Source organism: Etheostoma cragini, chromosome 22, assembly GCF_013103735.1.
Source record: "Etheostoma cragini isolate CJK2018 chromosome 22, CSU_Ecrag_1.0, whole genome shotgun sequence".
NCBI classification, from domain to species: Eukaryota; Metazoa; Chordata; class Actinopteri; order Perciformes; family Percidae; genus Etheostoma; species Etheostoma cragini.
Genome location: NC_048428.1, coordinates 11,009,614 through 11,028,424, shown reverse-complemented (window position 1 = coordinate 11,028,424; position 18,811 = coordinate 11,009,614). Strand labels below are relative to the sequence as shown.

The following is an 18,811-nucleotide window of genomic DNA, read 5'->3' as shown; positions in this document are numbered from 1 at the left end:
TTGGATGTTTAGGGTCATAGTGTTGCACCTTAAATTGTGACCCTATCAATTTTTTGTTGTGGACCCAAAATATGTATCTCCTTTTTTATAATTTAAGAGTTTACATTAAAGTGGCATATTGCAGGCTGTTGTGCATTACAATCGTAGATATAATTAAAAGTTATAATTATAGTAGGCCTACCCTCTAGTGTGAAAAAAAGTCTCCTTCCATTTATGAAGTAGGTTATATTTTACTCGATAAACCGCAGAAAGCTGTTACGCACCTCCCAAGTTGCGGTTTAAACACAACAAGAGATCACGGTTTGGTGTCCGTGTGCGCGCGAGCATCTGTACAGCTATTAGTGAATATGACTAGGCAATCACTTCACAAAAAGTACACTTCAGTTCAACTCCCATACACTCGTGGGTCATCTGAGCTGCATTATCGTTGCCAGCACGTTGAGTTATTCTCGCAGCAAAACTCGCTTTCACGTGCTGATTCTATATGACAGCAGTAATGCACGGGGCATGCGGAGTTTTACGGATGCAGCAGAGTGAAGTGAAATGAGGGGCAGCTTGTTGAGGTTCGGATCCCCGGGGGAATAACTCAGATCCCAAAACCCCGGTGCAGCGGGCCTGGCCTGGGAGATGCAGGGAGGAACAGAAAGTCAAGGATTGTTTCATCCCACTTCACGACCACTGACTGGTTTCTTTTTTTAGAACCTGATTTTTTTTACAAAATTTTTATTGTTTTATTTTAATCATATAGCCAAGGGTTCTCACTTGAATGTAGACGATTAAAAGCAATGTAAACCAACTCTTCTACTGACCTAAATTGGTCCACATCCAAACTGACCATTCACGTACGCTTTTCATAGCATAGCATTGTCCTATAGGCCTAAATGAGGTTGCATAACAATGATAGACAACTGTTAGACGTTAGTTAGGCTACTGCAATGGGAGTCAATGAGCGACAATTTCTCATTACTTTCCTTCACAGTGTTGTAAAAGTGCCTTATTTATTGATCAACGCTGTTGATGTGAAACAGTAAAGACTTTCAAACTTTTTTTTTTTAGAACTAATACATGGTTTACTGTCTGTTCAAGTAAACTGTCCATGTAACATATCCATACTCATAAAACGCATAAAATAATTGCCATAACATGCCAAACTTTATAAAATATGATCAAACAAAATTGGTTTGAAAATAAATAATTAAAAGACTAAAAAAGTGATTCAACTGTCTGTGTCAGGTTTCATTTGTAAAAACATCTGCCCTCTTCCCTCTTATCAGTGCCTAGACAATGATACGTTGTTTATTTTAAATTAGGGCTTTCGTGTTATCCCAAGGTCTGAAAACAATAATATATTTTAATAATTAGCCTACTGAATAAAAACAACCTCGTACATATAGGCCTACATATAGATATATGAGTATTTCCAATTAAGACCAGGGACTCTTTGTCATGCAGATTTGAGAGGCACCAGATGCCACACCGCCTGGATGTTGCACGGAACCGGAGTGGAGGAGACGAGAGCGAGTGGCCGAGAGAGAGACCTCAAACATGGGGGAGGTTTCCTACAACAACCCGCACTGTGCTACGGTGGAAATGCCTGAGACAACCAAATGTTGCACTTCAGGGATTCTGGACATTAGGCGCAGGCTTGATATGTGTTGTGGCATGGCCGGAGCTCCACTGCAGGGAAGCAATAAAACTCACTTTAATTTGTAGGATATGTTTTATAGCATGGACGTATTGAGTCAGTGCCATTGTAGGCTAACATATTCAAGACAAGAACATATGCACATTATGAAACATGTGCGACTAAAACGTCTATTTACAATTTAAAGTAAAACCGACGCATGTCGAATGTTCGCCTCTTGGCTGCTGCTTTGCCTACTTTATGTTTTCCACTATAAGACCGTCTTAATGGGGGCGATAGACGGATTACGGTAAGGATAGGATAGGCTACAGCCTACAAAGACATGCACATGGCCGTTTCTAGAATGTAAGTACAAATGGACATAGGCCTACTTGATTTCAGATTAGGCTTGCAAAATATATAGAATGCCCTTGGATGAAGTTTTTGTAGCCTAACTGCCCATTTACTGAATTTCATACATTTTTTATTTTTTTATAAACTCACTGGCCATACAATCTTTCTGGTAGGCTATAGGCAAGTCTCGAACCGCTTCCACACTCGTGGAACGTGTTGATCCTGCAGCTCCAAGTCATTTGTTTTGCATCGAGTTTTATGGAGACACTTGGTCAAGGAGGCGCGGGCACTTGTAAGGGCATAGACTTTTTATGACACAAACCTACTGCCCCATGCCAAAACAATGAATTCCTCTCCACCCCCCACCACCTCGAGAGAATGTGATTTTACATGCAATCCGAGCCTGAAGTGTGTGCGGACAGTGGTGGGGGGAGGGCTCTCTTCACCTTTCACCCCGCCGTGTCGGGTCTGTTTGTATTTTTTTCCTGGGTCCCTGTGCTGAGAGGAGCCCAAGTACTGACGGGTCTCAATGGGCTGTGACCAAGAAAGAAGCACGATGGCTCGGCAGCGTTGGGTTCATTTTGCTGTTTGCAACTTGCATATTTCGCGCTTTCCCACGTGGAACCTATAGCACCAGATGAAAAAAGACCAAACACTTCTACTGGAGTAGACTAGAGTTGACTATTAAACAAATATTTGGTTCAAATTTTTCCGCACACAACATATAGCATTAATTAATCATATGATAGATGGGAATGCACAAGGTCTGTCACAACCATTAGAACCCTTACAACAGATATTAAACTTGCCATAAACTGCATAAACAAGAAATACGTGCATAATTAGCCCAAAAATACCACTTCAGACATATTAAGCCTGGTAGTTAGCCTATAATTACTAACGCAAATATCAGTCTCTGTTAAATTTAATGATCCATTTTTTAGGGATGGCGCAGCTATATGATCTAACTAAAACTTACTGTATTGGCTCTATTGATGCAACAGGGAGTTGGACTCAATGCAGACACATTCAGGAACGTTTGAATGCAGCACCCATATGAAGGGAAGAAGAAGTGTGCATGCTAACTTACTGCTTTGTTGGAAACACTTCCATTGTTTCAATTTAATTAGACTTAAATAATAGTATGTTGGTTGTGTAAAAAAACTGATCAAATATGTCACTCGACATACATTTCCTTAAACTTAACATAAACAGTGTTAGGCTGTTTATTTGTTTAGCAAGGCCATGGATTAGTTTAGTTTACATTCTACACCCATGAAAAATGCCCATTCCTCATTTATTAATTGATTGGGAAACAAACACATGGCATCTGTTTGAAAGCACAATTGCTTTAACATAGAAGTCCTAAACTTAGCTGTCAGTAGTCATTTGTTGAAGCTTATGAGCTAAGTCTGTGAAAACATTCCACCCAGTGTGTGTGTGTGCTCTGCAGAAAACTAAAGCGGTCTAAAGCAACACACACACACACACACACACACACACACACACACAGTTTAAGAACAACATTTTGATTTTATTACTGAGGTGATGTTTCAAACAAACATTCCTTGCTCATGGATTTTTATAAATGTAAAAAAAACACATAAGCCTTTAAAGAGATGGAGTTAGAAAGCCAATAAAGAACAGTTAAACAGTTAAGTGTGTCCAACATCCAATGCCATAACACAACGCAATTTCAGATGCAGTTTACATAGAGGTCTGTGGGTGTGGGGGCTGCTTTTCCCTGTGTTTTTCCTCCCGTCGTACTTTACACGTTCCTCATTTTGCACAGAAAGACCACAACACTTCACTCAGCCTATGCAAACATGTACAGGAACCAATCATGAGAGCCCTCTGATTTTTAAATCTCAAGAGACGGGAAGTCACATTTCTGACAATTAGACGTAGACCCCCACCCCAAAAAAGGACAGAAAATATAAAGTAATATGAATAAGCATTTGAGCCGATAAAAACCCTTTTATGTGTTGTTCCTCTAGTTCTCTTAATAACTTGCAAACAGCAAAGTCAATGACATGAGAAATACCACAATCAAATATGTTATTTGAGGCTGTGATCTCAGTCTTTGGTTTATTGCTGCTCTCTCACCAAGGGCTGGCCAAGTGAAATAGGCTACCTTGCACAAGATACAGGCAGAATGTTGGAAAACCCTGACAGAGTCTGCCTATGTCCTGGTCTACAGGCTACATTAGTATCCTGGAAAAATAATGCAGATTGTTCAGTGTTCTAAATCTTAACTATATCTTTACTATATCGGTTATAGGGTAAGAGAACAAGGGTGTGAGACAGCAAATTGCAGTGGATTTAGAGATCCAAAGAGCAACTTGATGTGCAGTAAACAACAATCAACAAAGCTCTAATATAAAGCGTCTAAGAGAACAGCCTGATTATTTTATTCATATGATATATTTATATAAAACCTCAGAGTGCTATATGAACTGCTAGGTTACCAATAGTGGTTGGATGCAGAAAGTGTCACTGCAATTTTCTGTCTCAGAGAAAGCTCTACTCTGACAACCCAAGGAACATTACGATTCGTGCAGACTTTGACTTAATCAAGTGCAAGTTGTAAAAATCATTTGCCATTTTCAGTGTTTCAGTAGCTGTATCGGCCCCTCCACAACCGCTGCCCCCTCCTTCGCCTCCCTTTGTTCTCTCCAGCTCTAATAGGTTTTCCCCTGCCACACACAACTCACTTTTTTCTGTTCCCCAGCTCCTCATCCCTCCCACACCCCTTTTAGTGCAGTGCCCAGTGTCGACTGGAGCATTTGAGCAATTTGAAATTAAAGCAAACAATGGGCAGGCACTCCCAGGGACCTCTCGCTCACCATATTACACGGAGGACGCTCGTGTGCTCTTGCACATTATTGGCAAGTCATTACGTTTCTCTGGAAACCAAGAGCGGGAGCCCGCTCAGAGAAATTGGTGATGCAAGCAGCAGCTGAGTGCTTGGAATAGCATGTGTGTGTGTATGTGTGTGTTCAGGAGAATCCTTGGCAACAGCATGGGGATGCTGTCAAAACAAAGCTGTATTGACAGGTCTGATATGCAGCCTGATACAGGATTCTAAAAGTCTTTTTAGTACATTTTAAGATAAAAAGATTCATTGTTACACTTAACAGCTTTTTAAATTGCTGTCCGCAGACTACTGGCCCTACACTCAACAGACCTAAACATTTTTCTACCATACTTAATCATATTTAAATGGCATGGAAATAAAAACAAACAAAGTTCTAACCAGAGCTGTTGATTGTCCAGAGGTGTTATTTCTTTTGAGCTTAGGGGGAATGTTTTTCAAGAAAATCTGTGTAGTTTTCGTTAACTTTAAAACTGTACTTGAAAATTGTGTAATGGACAATACAGTAAGCCTATACTTTTTACTGTACCATACTGTCATGTTATTCACAGTAGTTTAGTAAGATGCAATAAAACACCTAGAAGTGTGGCTTTTAAGGATACACATGTACAAAAATAAATAACATCTGAAAACCATTCTGCATTCCAGCTTGAAAATGCATGAGCGAGCCTCTAGCATAATCACAAATGCAAATGCATGTCTGCCCTATAGAGTAGTGGTATAGAGATGTGACAGTGAATCCAAATGGCTTCTAATAGGACAGGATAAAATAAATCATAGATGTAGAAAAATCCCACAAAATATACTGCAACAACATGTAGTGTAAGTGTGTTTAGTCTGCTTGAACACAAAAAAGGTTTTCTGTGTGTAAATATACAGGCCTGTGACTTGTCTTCGTTCGTTTTCTTCTTATTATTTTTTTTTATTACCTCGATTAATTGGTCTGTATATAATCCGTTGATTGCAGGGAGGGGTGGCCGTACTTAACTTTGTTTTATTTTTTAGGAAACAAAAAAATAAATGTAGTTAATGCTCATTAAACCCAACTTATTGGCGTTGTTACAACCCAAACATGATAAATGGGCCTAATAAAATGTTACAAAACAGCGAAAAGCAGCAACATTATTTCTTTTTAATTTTAATGCATCTATGCTCATGCATTACAAACGTATCTCAGTTCAATCGGCAGATCAAGAATTACAGTCATTGCTGTTCAAATTTACAATGTTTAATAGGCGTAGTTTTCTGACAGTAATACGCCACATCTTTGCCTACCTCCATGTTGCTACAGTGTTGACAGTGAATCGAGTAAAGCGAAGTCTCTTTGCTACAAAGTTTCAAACAATGTCGGCCATGTGGAGTCAAAATTGAATGTTTGCTGTCGTCGACCCAATCCCATTCGTCTTTTACTTCCTGTCAGAGGGCACGCACATACACGCGCCTTGCGTCATTACGCATTTCCGGTTCTCCACGAAGTCCCCCCTCTTCTTCTCACCGTCGCGCCGTGAAGTGGATGTTTTGGTGAAAAAATACAGTGACGAAAAGGGACGTAAATACATTTAAAGCATGACATATCGAACGTTTGGGACCTAAAGCAGCGTAGCGGGGGAAAGAGGGGCGTATTCAGCAAAAGTTTCGGTTCATCTTTACATCGTATTCCTCCGCATGTCCGCTTTCTTCGTAGATGGTCTCCGGCGAGCGTTGTCTGGCGGTGGACGTCGAGTTGTCGACGAATAATATGAAGGAGATGATCGGCGGTTGCTGTGTTTGCTCTGACGAGAGAGGCTGGGCGGAAAATCCGCTAGTGTACTGCGACGGACACGGCTGCAACGTCGCTGTGCATCAAGGTAAGCTGTGCTGTTATCTCGGTTAGGAGTTAGCTGTTAGCTTACAGGCTACTAGCGTAGTCTTGTTGCAAGGTTATGTAGCGCTCCATATGGAGCCTCCTGCAACTGCCCTAACCAAGGCCAGGCTGAGGTCAGCCTCTACTCACACAGCAGGGCTGTCCACTGTTTTGGCTTGGCGGCTAACTTTGCCTGTTTAATCTGATATAGACGATAGTTGGCCGATGCTTTAGAAAAAGTCGTCCTGGCTGCGAGTCATGATATTTGTACTGTATTCCTGTCGGAAGCTGTCATGTGGAATATAGAGAGAGATAGAGGGGTGTTCTCCTCCTGTCAATAGATGTTGAGAGGAGGACTTGTACATTTGTGATACGGTCCACTGATTTCTAAATAATAGTCCAAACTGCATTATATATAGAGGCAAACGTATTCAGACGTTACTTTTTAAGTTGGGAGTCCAACATTTGGCTACATGTTAGCTTGTAGTATAGTGACAGTGCTGCCAAGACTCTGCTTACCCAAGATGACTCAGATGATGACGTCCAGTGTTTACACATTTAACAGCTGACCATGTGTCCATTTGTCAAACGCAGGGGGAGACTAAAAACTTGTTGTCAACAACTCCTAACCCATGCGGATGCAGTTTACACGAGTTTTTCTATAACAATTTGTTAGTGTTTGGACTGTGATCGAGGTCTGACAGTAGCATGTTTGTAAGGTAGCAGTTACATAGATGGCAGGACTCAGATATAGTTGCAGAAACTAACCCTAAGCAGTATTATTAAGATGACTTATTATTATGTTATTATTAGATACAAAATCGTGCCAAATCTCATAGTATTTAATTCACATTATGGTTGCATAATATTATCTCAGCCTGCCAGACATTATGATGACTCTGTAAAAACATACTTTATCAGTTTGCCCAAGATTAAGTGTATTTTGAAACTAGACTGGGATGTTATTGTTTTTAGTAAACTGTGATACTCTTAATATCAAATGTACCCCACCAAGCATTGCATACTATATTCTTTTAACAAAAGCTCTTTCCAAAATTAAACTTTTGAAGCTCCAATACAAAGTATTACCTAATATTGAAAGCAGCGATTGGACCACAGATTGAACACTTACATCAAAACAACAACTTCCCAAATGTGGTCTGGTTAAATTTATTTTGTTTAATAATGCAGCACATTTTATATTTTATTTACTGTACATACTACTTTCCAGAGACACATTGCTGGTTGGATGCTACGTCATCTTCCCCTTGTGAATTACTGGTAGCAGACAAGCTATTAGTTCAGAAATAGACTGGCTTTTGATTCAGATATGCTACAGGGCTCTGTCATTTCATGCATTACCTTGACCAGATCTGCCCTTTTTATCACCGTTATGACAGCAAACGTAAATGAAAAAACATGTTTGCCAGATACGATTAACAAGCAGCATTCAATAATGTCAAATGATTGGCTTATTTCTGCATTTAGGGAATCAACAGACAGTAGTCTGCATTTTTTTATTCAAATAGTTTTGGGGTCAGAACAGTGGCATGTATTTAATACATAGAAGAGATTTATTTAAAAATTAAAAAGAGCAGGATGCTTCACTGAGATTGGGAGAGTTTCCGAATTTGACACTATATGCTAATTCTATAGATTATACGCTATTTACTAATGTTTAAAGAACATTTTGGAAGATACATGCTATTTAGGTCGTATTATGCAATAATTTGTAATCTTGCATTGCAACGCACATTGTAAACAATGCAAGACATTTACTTTGATACAACAGTCAAGACTGTTGAGCATCCTCAACTTCAAATGTGAAATTATTATAATTAATGTGTAGAATATTTTCTGATGTGTCATCGTTTCCCATTGCTAGACAAACGCCTTCATCAGCAACATAGTCAAAGTGTTATTAGTCTAAATGACTGCATTAAAACTAAAGTATAATTTATGCTTTTATTTTTTCTCTATCCCTTCCTAGTCTTTTCTTCATTTTTGGGAACACATTTATGATGAATAAAAACTTGTCTCCTGTCTGTTTGAGCACTTATCTGAATCCTACAGAAAAGCTTAAAACAACAAAGTTCACATTCTCAATGTTTCATCTGTTAGTATGGCAATGAATACAAATCTTAATTGGACAAGCCAGCCATATTTATTAAAATGAGTCAGTTACAATGTGTAGAACATATCCTAACCAATTGGTACTTGATGTTTTGTCTGCAAGTCTGGTCACTTATTCTCCATTTAAACTGGAAGTTTTGTTCTCAGAAATCTGTATTACAGCTGTGTAGAGTGTGAGTGGATGGGGACGGGGCTGTGCGGAGAGTAAGAGGAGAGATACTAACACAGGCACGGCTTTATGGAAGAAATGGGTCATGTAACGCAAAATTAAACCATATCCATATAAACAACATTGCTTAGTTTGTAGAGAGGCAGCGGATGCGAGGACATTGGGTGCACCGGTGCAACCTAGAGGAAAAATGTTAGTCGCACCCTAGATCCCTGTGAGCTAACAAACTAGCACCGACTAGCACTGGTTGCTGCTATGGTCTGAAAAACAACACGGACAGGACAAAACGTTGCGTTTACTGGTAAACTGGTAAACCTTGTGACCGACGTGTAACCGACAGCTGTCAGTTGTGGAATTTTCCTCACGGTACTCTGTCCTCTGTGACTGTCTACATCTAGAAACTAAACTGCGCGGTGCAGGGAACAACTCTGACTGGCACATGATCAGACAGTGGTTTACGGAGCGGTGGATGGGCTTCACAAAAAAAATGGAGCATTCTATGAACGGAATGACTCATTTAAAATATTGCTCGATTATGCAAATTTGTGCGTGGGAAGCCAAAATTGTGGTTGTGATTAAAATTAAATTATTGTGTAGCCGAGTCCATTGTGTAAATCAAATGGTTTGCTAAGGCAGTATCAAAATATTAAGGGTTGAACAAACTTTGTAGCGTGTGTGAAACTAAAGAGACTTGTGCCCCTCTTCACTTAGCATCCCACACAGCAGTGACTAAAAATAGAAATGTGTGGAGGAGGTCAAGGTTGTGGGCTATTTGATGGAGATTAGAGTAACAAGCTTGGCAACGTAGGGCAAAGCATTGTCATTGATGCCTACATGTCTTGACATTAACAATGCATTACCAGTGATTCTGCCATTGTCCCAGGGGCTTAACTTATTTTGTAGTGCAGGAAACTGTGTCAGCTGTCACAGTAGAGTGATATAAAACACAACAGCTGTGTGTTCATCAGTATGTCAGATCAAAACACTGTTCAGTTCTGCATTCAAACTAGTTTAGTCACATGTTTGCCTTCTGGCACACAAATAGTTGGAAGTGGCGATTGTGTGATGTTATCAGGTGTCGTCAGGTTTAGTGTGGTTTCATTATCACTGTGTTAATGTTTTCTGTTATGTAAATTGTGGTCTTTTGTTGTGGCTGTGATGACTTACTTTAACGCCCCCCCCCCCCCCCCCCCCCCCCCCCCCCCCCCTCTGTCTCTCTTCAGCCTGTTATGGCATTGTGCAGGTGCCCACTGGTCCTTGGTTCTGCAGAAAGTGTGAATCTCAAGAGAGAGCAGCTCGTGTGGTAAGGCACATAATCCCTCTATCCATTCATCATTTATAAGTAAACTCCTGGAAGAACATGACGCTCTGGCAAAGATGGTAGACCCCATGCTCTTTAACAGTGGTATCATTTGTAAATGCGTCAAGAAAATAGGGAAATGCTGGGTCATGTATTATCAGCGTCTGTTCAGAGGGCTTAAAACAAAACAGTTAAAATAACACAATGCCTGTTGTAAACATTGTACTGTTGACATTGTCATATGGGTAGTTAGTACCATATCCTGTGCTAAAGAGAACACTTCTCTGAGTAGATCCAGACTATGAGGTGTCCAATGTTTCTGAATATTTATGTGGGGAAACCCAGGGCAAGGGAGGAGTCATTAATTAAGAAGGCCTGTAATGCCTAATATTTGTTGGCAGCCTATACAGCAGGACTGGGTGATAACAAGTTGCTAGCCAAAACCCCCTGTATTACCGTTGTTGCAGTAACACTTGCTATGTCAGTTATGGAAAAAGTCATGTTGTCTATTTGAAGATCATTACAGTGGCCTGCTAAGGGAAATCTTATTCTCTAACAATCTCATTGAAAATTACAAGCATATTGTTTTGCATGCAGTTTTTTGTTGTTGATTTGACAGGACTTTTTATTACCATTTTAAGATTTAAAAAAGTCTCCCTATGCAAATACAGTGATAGATGACACACAACAAATAGTCTATTGGCAAACTGCCTAGCCTTACTCAACGGCTTCCTGGATATGTGTGGTTTACCACAGTGTAACAGATTCAAATGTTATCATTCAAATCAAATGTGGCTCTTCAATATGAGTATTTGACTATTCCGACTATTGTTTCAGGTATTTGGTATCAAACAACAATTTTTATGAAATGGCTACTCTTTAAACTGGGTTCGGCAGGATGTTTAGTGTGACAAAAGACGTTCTCGTTATAAAGTTAACAAGCCAAGCCTCAGAGCTAACGCTGGCTAACTACTGTAGCCGAGCAAGAAGCTCCGTAATCTGAACCAGCGTGAACCAGGAAGGCCAACACACTTTTATTAACTCCCCTATTGACAATGGCAGCTCATAATGCCACAGCTTCACTTGTTCCATTTTAAATTTCACTGCCTGTAAACGTTGCCGAACAACTGCTTGACTTGAAGGATCTCACTCACAAACGTTTCAGATGTATTAGAAGCTGTAAGTTACATTGTAAAGAATTGACTGTGAATCTTCTGTGGCATGTGCCTCGTCCTGCTGTCCTTTGACCTTAGCCAGCCTGTCAGCCCACAATCTGTTCTGCACCAGTTACCATCCTATGTCACCAAATGACAGTGTCCAGTTTACCAACTCTACCAAATGCAATGCATTGTTTTGTCGGATACTATGGTGTGCAAGCATTAAGCTATCTAGTGAGCATTATGACAGCTCATGAAAATGGTACTGCCCAGGCAAGAACGTGGCCCTGGAAAGCACTGCATTTCCAACAATTGCTGGACTGACCCGCTCTCTCTCCACAGACGCATGTCACGTAGGACCAAAAGAGCTTAAATATTGTACATGTTGTTCTTTGTGAAACCACAAACTGGTATGGCTGGCTGAGTTTCAACTTATTATGACCTCGGCAAACTACTAGAACAGGTCGAGAGTTTCTCAGGTCAAGATTAACTTGCGTAATTGTTGATACAGGTGCTTGGAATGATCTGCTGAGTTTGCGGTATTCATGTGCGCACAGGGCAAAGTTTCTCCTCCAGAAATTTAGCAGGCTTTTTAAAAAAAATGTATTTACATGGCAGAGAAAATATGGAAGAAATACCACAATGTGTAAACGTGTAAAGCTTTATTCTCGTGTTTGTCCGGCTGTGCAACTCTCAACTGACAAATGTTTGAGGTGTTCCTTTAAAGATAATAACAATATACTTAAATAAATGGCAATTGTATTCACAAAGATTTACATTGTGTGCAAAGTTATTGGATAACTATAACTGGTAAAGTAAGTGATTGTCTGATTGACAGAGTGCCTTATGAAAAAGAGAAATGCACGCAGTAAAGCGCTCAACTTCCAGATTCGGACTTGTTTGTATTGAAGTTTAATTTAATTTGTTCAATGAAGGAATATTTGAGAAGTGTATTTACACTTGTTGCATTTTAATGGTTTTGAGATTAAGAAATAAATGAACGTTCATCTTTTTTATAATTTGCTGGATAGGCGTGCTCAATTCATCGTTTTAAAATCTCGATTCACCCTGTTCACAATATTTTTTAATTTTTTTTATGACTTTGATTCTCATTTATTTTTACGAACCAACTGCATATCAAACGCTACAACTTTCTCCCGTGAGTTTTAAACACAGACTGTACAAATAGGTTTTAAAGCGCTGCAATGCGCTCCCTCCTCTTTATTGAGCCATCTATGTTTACAGGCTTTTGGTGAAGCACTATGTGCTCTAGGTGCCAAAAGAAATCTATGTTTGGTACTGCTAATTTGGTTTATTTTGTCATGGTTCATGCGTGCAATAAACATTACACATTGTGAATTGTGATATCAATTCTAAGCTAAAAAATAGTGATTCTTATTTTCCCCTGAATCGTGCAGGCCTCCCGCAGGATTTACTCTGGATTGAATTGTGAATAAAGTATTTAACAGTACAGCACTGTTTAACTTCATAGTAAATAAAACAACAACAGTAATTATTTAAAATTGCATTCAGAAAGCGGAATTTTCAGATCGTGATGTGGAGTGTGTGTAAGGTGTGAACTCAGACATGCAGCAGAAAATTATTGGCAGGAGAGAAAGGGAAGAAAAGAAAGGACATGAAAGTCTTGCTTCACACACACTGTACGCTTTGTAACACAACACACAGCTTAAAGATGAGCAACACTAGTTTGTGTGAGTTGAGCAAGAGTTGTCAGACTCAGATCAGCAGAAATTGCCTGAGGACTTGTATTTGCTCTTGGAGAAAGAACAACCTTAGGTGGCAGATAGTGAGGCTGTTTTCCCATAGAGTTTTAGGCCTTGTGCCCAAGTTGGGGTCCCTTGCAAGTTTATCTCACATACACTTATATTTGTCATACTTCTGTGTTTTACCTCCCCCTAAGTAAATGAGGTGGACCGGTTGTTTCTGACCTGTTGTTTCTTATTTATCCATAGAGATGTGAGCTGTGTCCCCATAAAGATGGAGCCCTCAAAAGGACAGACAACGGAGGTAGAATCCCTCTCAGCTACACACACACATACACACACACACACACACACACATATGGTGTGAGCCTCTTTTGTATTTTGTCATTAATTGCATGTCACCGGCAAGTTTAAGGGGTTGTGTGTGTGTGTGTGTGTGTGTGTGTGTGTGTGTGTGTGTGTGTGTGTGTGTTTGTGTGTGGGTGGGTGTGGGTGTGGGTGTGTGTGTGTGTGTGTGTGTGTTTATGAGGGGGCGGGCCAGGATGGTATAGTGTATGGACTGTGAGGAGTCTCCCCACTGGGTTCATTGGGAGGTCAGCTTGGTGGAGACTGTAAATATTCTGTGTGTGTGTTTGAGTCAGTCAGAGAGAGAGGCACAGCTGTGGGATTGTGTCCAGGCCTGCAGGGAGGCATCAGGACAACACTAACACACACCGTTTTACTACTTTCTTTTTATTTTAGCCTTCCCATGACCCCTCTCTCCCTCTCTTTTTCCTCCCATTTTTTCTCTCACCATCTCTTTCCCCTACTGTCTGTTTCTCTGATCTTGTCAGTTCCTCTTCCCTTGTTGAATCTGTGCTGTAGTTGCTGTTATTTCAGGTGGGGCAGTAATAAAGCAAAACAATGGGATACGAGTTTTGGATCTAGCATCTTAACATATAGCAGTTAGAGAAGAAAGAAAATGCATAGATGGAGACATAAGTTACGTTTACAGCTGTTGAAGAAGTTGAAGGAATTTGCACATTAAATAGTTTGAAACATAATCCGTCACACCTTTTATTTTTAAGGGATTTTAATGGAAACAAGTGCACTTACAAATCAGCAACAAGTTTCCTTCCTACAAGTCAGCTCTAAGAAATACGAGATATGTGACATTTTAACAAATTGAAACGGTTTTATTTTTCATACTGATGTGGTTTCACTGTTCATTGCCTGCTACAATAAGAAAAACATGAAATAAAGTTAGTCTCCACAGAAACTCGTAAAAGCATTCAAGAACTTGAGTCTTTGCGCTTTTCTAATCTCAAATCAGAAATGCGCTAATAACAACAAAATGTAAGGTCATTGTTGCAACACATTGGACTCTGATAACTTCTCGGAGTAAGGCATGTTTGTAAAGAGATGCTTTGTTGGGTTTTCGGGGGTAAAAGTGGGAATGCTCAGTTTGAGGAGGAAGGCTGTGCCACTTTTATAGTCCTGTTTTATAGGCCTCTTCCAGATTCTTGGAGGGACTTCAAAACAACAACATGCTCCCATTTCACACCCGCTGCCTCCTCTCCGTCCCGCCCTCTGCCCTCCTCCCCTGTCCCGCTCACCAGGTCAAAGGCAGGTCAGGGGTTCAACTGTAAGTTTAAGCCTGTTTTTGTTCAAGCTATGGGGAAAAACAGACACCTCCAGCATAGCAGGAGACTCCCACCTCCATTTGACCTCCCATTGACCGCCTTCTGCTCCTCCTCAGCCTGTCGTCAATTCCACCATGCCCCTCTGTCATTCTACCACCCCCAGTTTGTCTTCATGGACAAGCAGCTGTATGTGTTAGGGCTCAATAAACAGCTACTTAGATAGACTAACTACCAAGTTGCAAATTAAAACTGTTACCACTCAGCATTTCAAAGTTGAAAAGTGAATGTATGTCCAATATGTGAAAGTAACCAAAACTGCTATTTGGCTGGTCCAGACCACATTTAGTTTGGGTTTGGTTCCCTGGATTTGGGCCAGAGGGGTAATATCCATTATTGCTTTTTTGGTCTGGTCCATTTTGGGTTCACATTGACAACACACCAAACGTTTGAAAGTTTCACGGACTGATGCAACACATTCAAACTGCTGTTTTTGAGTAGTGCTTTGCTTCACTAAGTCTGAAGTAGGCCTGCACGATTCGGGGAAAAATATGAATCACAATGTTTTAGCCTTGAATTGATATCACGATTCTCTGCCACGATTTTTTTGTGTATTGCACACACGAACCATGACAAAACAAAACAAATTGTCAGTACCAAACATAGCCTGTAAACATAGAAGCTTCGGTGAATAAAGAACAGTACAGTAGGCAAGCAAAAATTGTGACATATAACACAGGTAACTAAATATGGCCCTGATACAGGCTCTATCAGAACTTCTTTAACATCTCTTTTAAACATTTAAATCAACATGCTGTAGCTACAGCTTCATTCTCTAGAGAACTGGAGTTTGTCAATGGCCAATTTAAGTTTAGTATCAAAAACAGAATGATGTCTTTAACTGCTTGCCTTCCATGTCTTCAGCTGCCCTATCAAAATAAAGGCAGAAAATGCCCCTAAAAAAAGAATAAAAAAATAGTGAACAAGGTTGAATCGATATCGCGATTTTAAAATGATTAATCTTGCGGGTCTAGTCTGAAGGCTTTATTTTATCTTCACTGATGGCCACATCAAGAGTTCAGAAGGTAATACCTGGACATGAGCATTTATCAGAACTGTACTGGACTTTATCCAGTAAAACTTTGCAGATAGAGTCAGAGGAGATGATGTACATAGTGCAACGTGATGGGTGAGAAAGGGCCACCATGGTCTCAGGGCACAAAGTGCAGTTTTACATTTATATAATACTTAATTAAATACATTGTACACATTTCCTCCAGGACACCATTTCAGGCTCAGACATTTCTTTTGCTTTAACACCTGTGGTCTGTCTTGGTTTGTTTGTTTGACCCACACCAGTTCAAACAGCAGTGTTCCCACCAACACAAATATACCAGACCAAACACAGAAGTGTATCAACGTCAGTAATGCATTTAGTGTAGATATTTTACATTTGTTGGGGACAGTGCCGTGTTGCAACTCAAAAGAATGTGCAAGAAAACAAATCAGTTTTTAGTTTCACCGAGCTAATAAAATGCTGCTGGAAATGTACAGTATTGTATTCTTCAGCTTAGTCTCACAGCTTTAGACTTACTTATTCACTGCTGCATATGAGCCCTAAATGCTCATTTATCCTTGATGTATTGGTATAGTGTTATTTACTTTGTACTGTCTCGATTTTAATTTTTTTATTACTGTTTGTATTTAAATTGTATTCTTGCTGTAAAGCACTTTGATGGAAAGCGCTCTATAAATAAATAAATTATTATTATTATTATTATTATTATCAGCTCTTTGCAACTTACAAGCAACAAATTAAACTAGTGGATAACAAATTTCAATTCTGCGCACTCTTATTGATATTCAATTTTGCCACAAACTTCCTTATGCTGGTACAGAAGTGCAGAGGTTGATGGTTGTTTTCTGTGTGTATTTGCAGGCTGGGCTCATGTAGTTTGTGCCCTTTACATACCTGAAGTGGAATTTGCCAATGTGTCAACTATGGAGCCTATAGTACTCCAGTCTGTGCCACATGAGCGCTACAACAAGGTAACTAAATGTTTCTTTGCATTTAGACATGTCACCAAATTGCATGTACAATGTCATTATGACAGACTAAGTCAGGTTTTTTTTTTAAAGTAAAAAGGTTTCTTAATTGCGTGTCTGTGTGTCTGTGTGTGTGTGTGTGTAGACATGTTATATCTGTGAGGACCAGGGCAGAGAGAGTAAAGCAGCAACTGGAGCATGTATGACCTGCAACAAACATGGCTGCAGGCAGGCCTTCCACGTCACATGGTGAGACCTGTTCACATCACACTAACCTCACTAGACAAAGAAGGAGATTGTTTCTCCAGTTCCTCACTCAAATTCAAGGAACGGCTTGTAATTTTGATAAAGTTTTAAGCGTTGTAGCAAAAAAATCATTGACTTACTGTGGATATTAAGATTTTCATTTATTCCAAACTGCAATGACAACACAGCCCGATTTAGAGCGATCAAACCCTTTTTTAAGCTAATTCTGTTTCTGCTTGCAAATATTATTGTTTTGAGGTCATCTCTTGTTAGTTTGATTCATATTGTGGTGAAGATGTTTCTCTGTTCTGTTTTTACATCTCTTACATTCTCTTTACACTCCTCTCTGCCACAGTGCCCAGTTTGCAGGGTTATTATGTGAGGAACAAGGATCGGACGCAGACAATGTCAAATACTGTGGATATTGCAAATACCATCACAGCAAATTGGTAAGTGTGCTCTCATATTTTTGTCATATTCTACAGATGGCATGTCTTTTGATTTTCTAAACTACAACTTGTTTTTGTAGACAAAACCTGTTGCTGCACATGTGAGGACATACACGACTTTTGTGTTATGATTTAATATTAAGTTTAACAGGATTATTGACGGTACTAATTAAACGAGGAGCAAGCTTGTGTTTTTGTAAATATGATGAAAGCATGAACACACAAGTACATCAGGATATCAGTCCACACACAAGTCTCGCTCACTCGTCGTCTTTTCTTGAGAAATGAAATGAACACTGATCAAACGTTTATTTAGTTTAAGTATGAAACCACTCTGACTGGTGTTTGCATTGAGCGCCACAGTGTTTGTTGCACGCGACTACATGTAAATGCATGACAGTGTCTTAAAGTTGGTGTGTAATTAACTATTAGAATAAAGACCTATGTGATTTTTGTTCCTCTAACTACAAGCACAGATGACTATGTTGTAGTAATGCACACATATTGGTTTAACTGTAACAAAGATAAATACCCTTTGTCTTGTAAATGACCTTACACTTCTCCACTGCCACAGAGAGATGACCCATCATCACCTCTTCCTTCTAATTTTTCTTGTCTACACCTCCCTTAGCCCTTCTCATCCCTGTCCTTCTCCTCTTTCCTCCACCTCTCTATCTTTTGTCCAACCTTTTCCTCCGTTGTTGGTTTCTCTTTCCTGCTTGGCCATATCCCTCCTTCAGCCAGATTTTGGTCTCTGTTGGCCTCGGCCCCTTTTGCCTCCATCTATCTTTCTACTCCATCTGCTTCCTCCTTCACTGGGCTAAGGAATCCATCCTCCCACTGCTTGCCTCTCTTTCACCAGCCCTTTCCCCTCCATCTACCCCTTTCCTTCTACTCTTATTCCTCCTTCCTTCCTGATTCCTCCTATCTCTCTAACAGTGACCCGTGGTCCCCTCCACTCCCTTGGGTGTTGGTACTTATTAGCCCAGAGTGCACACAGGGGGTTGGGTTTGTAGATGCTGGATAGGGTCATTCAAGCCTGGCTTTTACTGTAAGGTCAAACAAGTCTAATCAGGCTTAATTGTTATTTAGTCCAACAGACCTGTCATTTCAGTTAGCTTTTACAATTTGGTCAACAGTAGTAGTGGCTTTTGTGCTGGTTTACTTACATTTGACACATGGTCACAGTGTAAGTTTAGTGCTGTTAGATAAGCTTTTTCCTCTCCTTTTCTAGATGGAATAGGTGTACACAATGGAGTGAGATAGATATAT

General features: G+C 40.0%; 2 protein-coding genes across 4 annotated transcripts in view; one reads left to right on the top strand and one right to left on the bottom strand.

The window, feature by feature from the left end:
* skida1 (SKI/DACH domain containing 1) overlaps nucleotides 1–6,229 on the bottom strand; it is a 13,578-nt gene extending 7,349 nt beyond the window's left edge. The window contains exon 1 of the mRNA XM_034861639.1: nucleotides 6,129–6,229. The gene's annotated coding sequence lies outside the window, so the exon portion shown is untranslated. The remainder of the gene's footprint in view (nucleotides 1–6,128) is intronic.
* Nucleotides 6,230–6,321: 92 nt separating this feature from the next.
* mllt10 (MLLT10 histone lysine methyltransferase DOT1L cofactor) overlaps nucleotides 6,322–18,811 on the top strand; it is a 44,150-nt gene continuing 31,660 nt past the window's right edge. For 2 of the 3 annotated variants that reach the window (XM_034861636.1, XM_034861637.1), the window contains exons 1-6: nucleotides 6,322–6,700; nucleotides 10,222–10,301; nucleotides 13,429–13,483; nucleotides 16,738–16,847; nucleotides 16,990–17,093; nucleotides 17,446–17,539. In XM_034861636.1, the coding sequence (XP_034717527.1) occupies nucleotides 6,538–6,700; nucleotides 10,222–10,301; nucleotides 13,429–13,483; nucleotides 16,738–16,847; nucleotides 16,990–17,093; nucleotides 17,446–17,539 (606 nt within the window). In that variant the 5' untranslated portion in view covers nucleotides 6,322–6,537. The remainder of the gene's footprint in view (nucleotides 6,701–10,221; nucleotides 10,302–13,428; nucleotides 13,484–16,737; nucleotides 16,848–16,989; nucleotides 17,094–17,445; nucleotides 17,540–18,811) is intronic. The other variant, XM_034861638.1, reaches the window with a different exon arrangement.